Here is a 5,405-nt window from a genome sequence, read left to right as displayed (position 1 = left end):
ATATATATGTGTGTGTGTGTGTGTATATTTAAAAGTATATAAAAATATGTGTCTTGGTATGATTGAAACAACAGTTTAAATTACAACTAACATAACCAGTAAAAAATCTGTTTAACATATTTGATTAATCAATAACTTATCACGAGTCAAAGATGTGTTCCATATGCAACATTAAAAAAGATACACCTAAGACCGTGTTCACAATTAGTTATTAATGAGATTTTGTATACATTTCTTACAACAAATATCATCCTTAAAATATCTGAATTTTAATGCAATCATGCATCATTTTGGCAACATGACCAAACATATAACATTTGATGTTGATGGTGAATTGACACAATTGTCCTTTTTCTTCATTCATAATACACTGATATTTTATGGGTACAACTTGTGACTGAAAATACCATGGTTCAATTAATGTAACCAGATATTGATGTTATAAGTAGCATTATAGTAACGTATCCAATCATCGTCTGATATTTTTTTGTTGGTTCTTTAAAAAGTTTTAATCTTTCAACATTTTTCTAACGTATTTTATAAAATGGAGAATTTGGACAAAATTATGCTCTCATAAATTTTATAAAACAAAAACAGCAAGAGAGAGTGTGAAATTCTCCAAATTTGAAAAATTCTTTGAAAATGATTATCATGAGTGAGAAACAAGTGTTTATTATATTTCCACCAATAAGAATCATTGATGTTAAATGTTTACAAGAAGGATACTCGCACAATACAACGAGATTAATTTTCATTTTAATGTTTAGTTTTTATTCTTCTCTATTGATATAATACGATTTTATGTGGTTTTGAGAAAACGTGATGTTTTTATTTTTGAATGAAATATAAATTTGAAAAAAATAAATAGATATTAGTATCAAATTAACTATTTAATAATTCTCGTTTTTATGGTGTAACTTTCTTAATTCAATTTTTTATATGTTACAACTTAATCATTATTTTAATTATAATTTAGATTTTCTATATTTAAAATGAATGTTTATTCTGTATTTAATTATGTTTATATGTAGTTAGTTGTACAAATTTAAAAATAGAGCTTTAATAAGTTGTACTTATGCAAAATTACTTTTAATTTTGAATTTTAAATAATATGCATCAATAAATAATACTTCTTGCACAAAAAAATGATTTTTAAGAGTTTTTGTCAAATACTTTATAATATAGTATAGATGAGAGAGAAAAAATATTTTATTATATATAAAAATATTTTAATAATATAATTATGTAATCAATGTTGTAATCTTCAAAATACAGAATTTGTTTAAAAACCAGAAACAAAATGATTATATTTCTTGAAAAACATTATTTGAAATTTTAGAAGGACAAAAAAGGTAATTTACAAAAAAAATATCTTCGAAATTCAATTATATAATCATTTTGTATTATATTTTGTTTTTTCCAGGAACTATTTCCAGCCTCTCTTTTATTCGACTTATTTTAATCCAATACGGTATACGTGTCACGTGACACATCATCCACCTGGAAAGAGATCAGAAGAGCCACGGCGCCACGTGTCATTATAAATACACGTCAGATCTGAGTCTTTCATCCAAAGGCCAGTTACAAATACGTCCTTCCATTTCATGACGAGGTGGTTTATCCATTTGCCACCTCAGTACTAATCCGCAGGGTATTAATGTAAATTACATTCCCACTTGAATCCCAATAATCAACGGTTGAGATTTAATCTTTTTGAGAGAGTGGTTTCACGTGATATCGATGCGCGTGGGTGAGAAATTTTGTTTATGGTAGTCCAGCACACATGTGGGAATACACCTCCTATAAAAAGGGGAAGAGGCGGGCAGGTGGAAAGGCAAAAGATTTTGGACGGCTTCTTCTTTGTACAAAATTGGAACACGAGTTATTAGCTATTACTACAACCTCCATAGCCGCCGTTGATATTTTCCGGCAACATGTGTAGAAGCCCTGCCTCACCAACGGAGCATGAATCTGATCATGTTTTAGGTGGATCTGTTGAGACTATTGTCTATATTTTAACATCTGGTGGTCGTCGGATTCCGGCAAACGCTAAAATTATGGTAATCTATCGCCTAATGTTATAATCGAAGTATCGTTCGACCGGAAAACTGAAGGAATATTGATTCAGAATTCTCGTGTGTGAAATTGATACGGTTTTTGTTTTAAAACCTTGTGGTTTCAGTTTTCCGATCGAGATATGATTGTTGAGATGCAATTTCAGTAACGTGCAAATTATTTTAGTAAGCTGAATCGGTTTATCTAATCAGGTTCATCAATTTCGATTATTGAAATATTCATTTGCTTCATTTGTTATGGAAAAATTCAGGCATCCGCTTCGCCGGTGTTGGAAAGCATAATTGATAGGCCGCAGAAGCACCGGAGTTCCGAGAAGACGATTTCGATCCTCGGCGTTCCATGTGATGCTGTAGATGTGTTTGTTAGGTTCCTCTATTCCACCAAGTAAGTTCCTAAAAGCACGCCAACAATTTTCGTCTTTTTTTCCCCTTCATTCCAACAATCATTATTTTAATTATGTTACTACTATTCTCAACAACAAATTCTCCATGGTCAACAGGTGCGACGAAGATGAGATGGAAAAATTCGGGATTCATCTGTTGGCGCTGTCTCATGTTTACCTGGTTCCACAGCTGAAGACGCGGTGTACCAAGGCCTTGATCGGACGATTGAATATAGAGAGAGTAGTAGATGTTCTCCAACTCGCCAGGCTCTGTGATGCACCTGACCTATACCTTAAGTGTATGAGATTGATATCCAATAGCTTCAAGGCCGTCGAAGAAACGGAAGGATGGAAGTTCCTTCAAAACAATGATCCTTACCTTGAACTCGAAATCCTCAAGTTCATCGATGAAGCCGAATCGGTGCGTACTCTTGTTATTTCATATCATAGATTTAATCTGAATATCAGCTGTAGCTAATGAACGAATCTGATTTGAATGTGCAGAGGAAAAAGAAGACTAGGAAGCATCTGCAAGAGCAAAGTTTGTATTTCCAGCTGAGTGAAGCCATGGATTGTTTGCAACATATTTGCACAGAAGGTTGCACAAGTGTAGGACCATATGACAAGGAGCCCAGCAAGAACAGGGCACCTTGCAGCAAATTCTCAACCTGTGAAGGCCTCCAACACTCTATTCACCACTTCGCAAATTGTAAGAAGAGAGTTAATGGAGGTTGTGTCCGGTGTAAACGTATGTGGCAACTCTTCAAACTTCATTCCTCCATCTGTGAATCACCTGATTCGACTTGCAGAGTTCCCCTGTGCAGGTAATTAACCATTCATTTCCTCAATCTAGCTTATGAAGTAAGATATGGGTTTTTGTTGATTTTGAGTGTGAAATGAATGCAACAGGCAATTCAAAATAAAAGGACAACAAGTGAGAAACAAGAAGGAAGAAGCAAGATGGGAATTACTGGTGAGAAAAGTAGTGGCAGCTAAAGCCATATCTTCTTTACCTTTACCCAAGAGGAAGAGAGATCAAGATCAAGAACAAGAGCCAAGATCATTCATAAACCATCATGTAAGTGTAGTATGTTGAAGGGGTCAATGAGTTGATTCGTGTTTGATTGGCTAATTAGTTGTTCCAATCTAGTAGAAGGGTAAAAATGGCGTTCTATTGGGGCAAACCCTTGAATCAAGTGAACCTTGATGGCCACAATGTTTAGACATCATGGGGATTAGAATTCGGGGTCGATTAATCAGTATGTCCCAATCCAGATGGTTAAAGATGGTGTGGTGTTAGTTTGTTGTTAGAAGGGTTATTGATGGGTGTTTTCTTTGATTTGTTGGGTTTTGATGGTGGGTGGAAAAAGCGTAGTCTTTTGTAATCGAGGCTTGGGGCTTTTGATGTATAAAGAAAGTAATTTGTGTACTTGTTATTATTTTAGGATGACCTGGAAAAGGAAGAAAAGAAAGAGAAGCATCTTATAATATTCTTTTGGTCACAAGAAATTGATTTTTTCAATATTAAATATTCCACAATTTCTGGTTGGTTCAAGTTTTTAAAGAGTATATAAAATATATTTGTCACACATGAATATAAAACACAACCTTTTATAAAAGTGAAGAACGGCTCAAACATCATAACCGTGTTTCAAGATACCTTTTTGTATCACCAATTTCGTAAGTAAATTATAGTTTTGGTTCATGTATTTTAATTTTAAGTTTACAGTTTTAACAGTTATACAATACATATCTATAGATATAGATGGAGGTTTAAATGATAATTTCTGTAATTTACAAGAATGCAAGAACAATTTACCAGCCTCAAATTTTTTTAATCAATAATTTAAATTATATTAAATACAAATAAGTTAATAAAGATAGTAATGCAATTAGGTATTATTGATAGTTTTTATTTTATTTTATTTAATTAGAATTATATCATCCTTTTTTGTTGGGATTGATCACGCTCATTGTATCACTTTCTTCTTTTTTCACTTTCTTATATCCTTTTCTTTCTATCGGTTCATAGTATTCAAAAAAAATTTCCGACCTATAATGGAGGATCTGAATGTTGTAGGTTAGTAATTGAGAATTTTGATTTTTATCACACGTGATAAACATCCAAATTTGAAATTATCTGAAGCTAGTTCTGTTGATGATGATGAAGGTTTGATAATAGTGTGATAATAATAATATTTCATAGCTTTTTTTCTAAATCGGTTGTGTTATCGTCAGAACTATAATGATATGAGTTTTTCTTATCACATGTGATAATAGGTATATGGAATTGAAAATGTCAATATTTTTAGTTGATTTATCGTCATTGGTACATGTTGATTTGAGTTTAATGTTATAGTAGTTATGTAATTAAGAATTTTGATGTTTATTCACATGTGATAAACATCCCAATTTGAAATTATATGTTACTGCAATCCTTGATGAGATTGATTATCATAACCATATCACACCAAATCGTGTAGTCGATTTCCTAAGTTAACCTTAGCTGAGTGGAATTCTTGATTTGTGTGATAATCACATGATTATCACACCTATATCACACCCAAATTACATCATATCTTGTTGAAATAAGCGATAGCTATAATAGCACATTATATTATCCCAAATTATCGGGTTTAATGTGATCGTGTTTTTAAATTTTTAACTTTGAATTCCAATATTACCTTTTTGCCTCTCAAATGTTTTTGAATTGTTTTCAATTTCATTTTTAATTTGAAAAATCTTTTAATTTTTATTGTTATCACAATATGAGGTTAATAGGTTGTTCTCGCGTTTTCACAAATCACATGAGTTTTCGTTTGAACCTATACGTACGTACATACATACATACGTACGTACTTACGTACATATATATATATATATATATACATACATATATATATATATATACATACATATATATATATATATATATATATATATATAT

General features: G+C 31.7%; 1 protein-coding gene across 1 annotated transcript; it reads left to right on the top strand.

The window, feature by feature from the left end:
* The first annotated feature begins 1,837 nt into the window (after window positions 1-1,837).
* Window positions 1,838-3,905, top strand: LOC112511571 (BTB/POZ and TAZ domain-containing protein 1-like). Its single transcript, XM_025117246.1, has 5 exons — window positions 1,838-2,060; window positions 2,327-2,460; window positions 2,576-2,879; window positions 2,963-3,282; window positions 3,368-3,905. The coding sequence occupies exons 1-5, from the start codon at window positions 1,935-1,937 to the stop codon at window positions 3,552-3,554; spliced, it is 1,071 nt and encodes a 356-aa protein (XP_024973014.1). The 5' UTR covers window positions 1,838-1,934; the 3' UTR covers window positions 3,555-3,905.
* The last annotated feature ends 1,500 nt before the right edge of the window (window positions 3,906-5,405 follow it).

The sequence above is a fragment of the Cynara cardunculus genome, assembly GCF_001531365.2.
Source record: "Cynara cardunculus var. scolymus isolate 2C chromosome LG 4, CcrdV1, whole genome shotgun sequence".
NCBI classification, from domain to species: domain Eukaryota; kingdom Viridiplantae; phylum Streptophyta; class Magnoliopsida; order Asterales; family Asteraceae; genus Cynara; species Cynara cardunculus.
Note: the sequence above shows the minus strand (reverse complement) of the source record. Positions and strands in the feature narration are given on the sequence as shown.

Coding starts and splice junctions, on each gene's coding strand:
- LOC112511571 (XM_025117246.1), top strand. CDS start 1,935: ATGTGTAGAAGCCCTGCCTCACCAACGGAGCATGAATCTGATCATGTT. Junction 2,061..2,326: donor CGGCAAACGCTAAAATTATG/GTAATCTATCGC, acceptor GGAAAAATTCAG/GCATCCGCTTCGCCGGTGTT. Junction 3,283..3,367: donor TGCAGAGTTCCCCTGTGCAG/GTAATTAACCAT, acceptor TGAATGCAACAG/GCAATTCAAAATAAAAGGAC.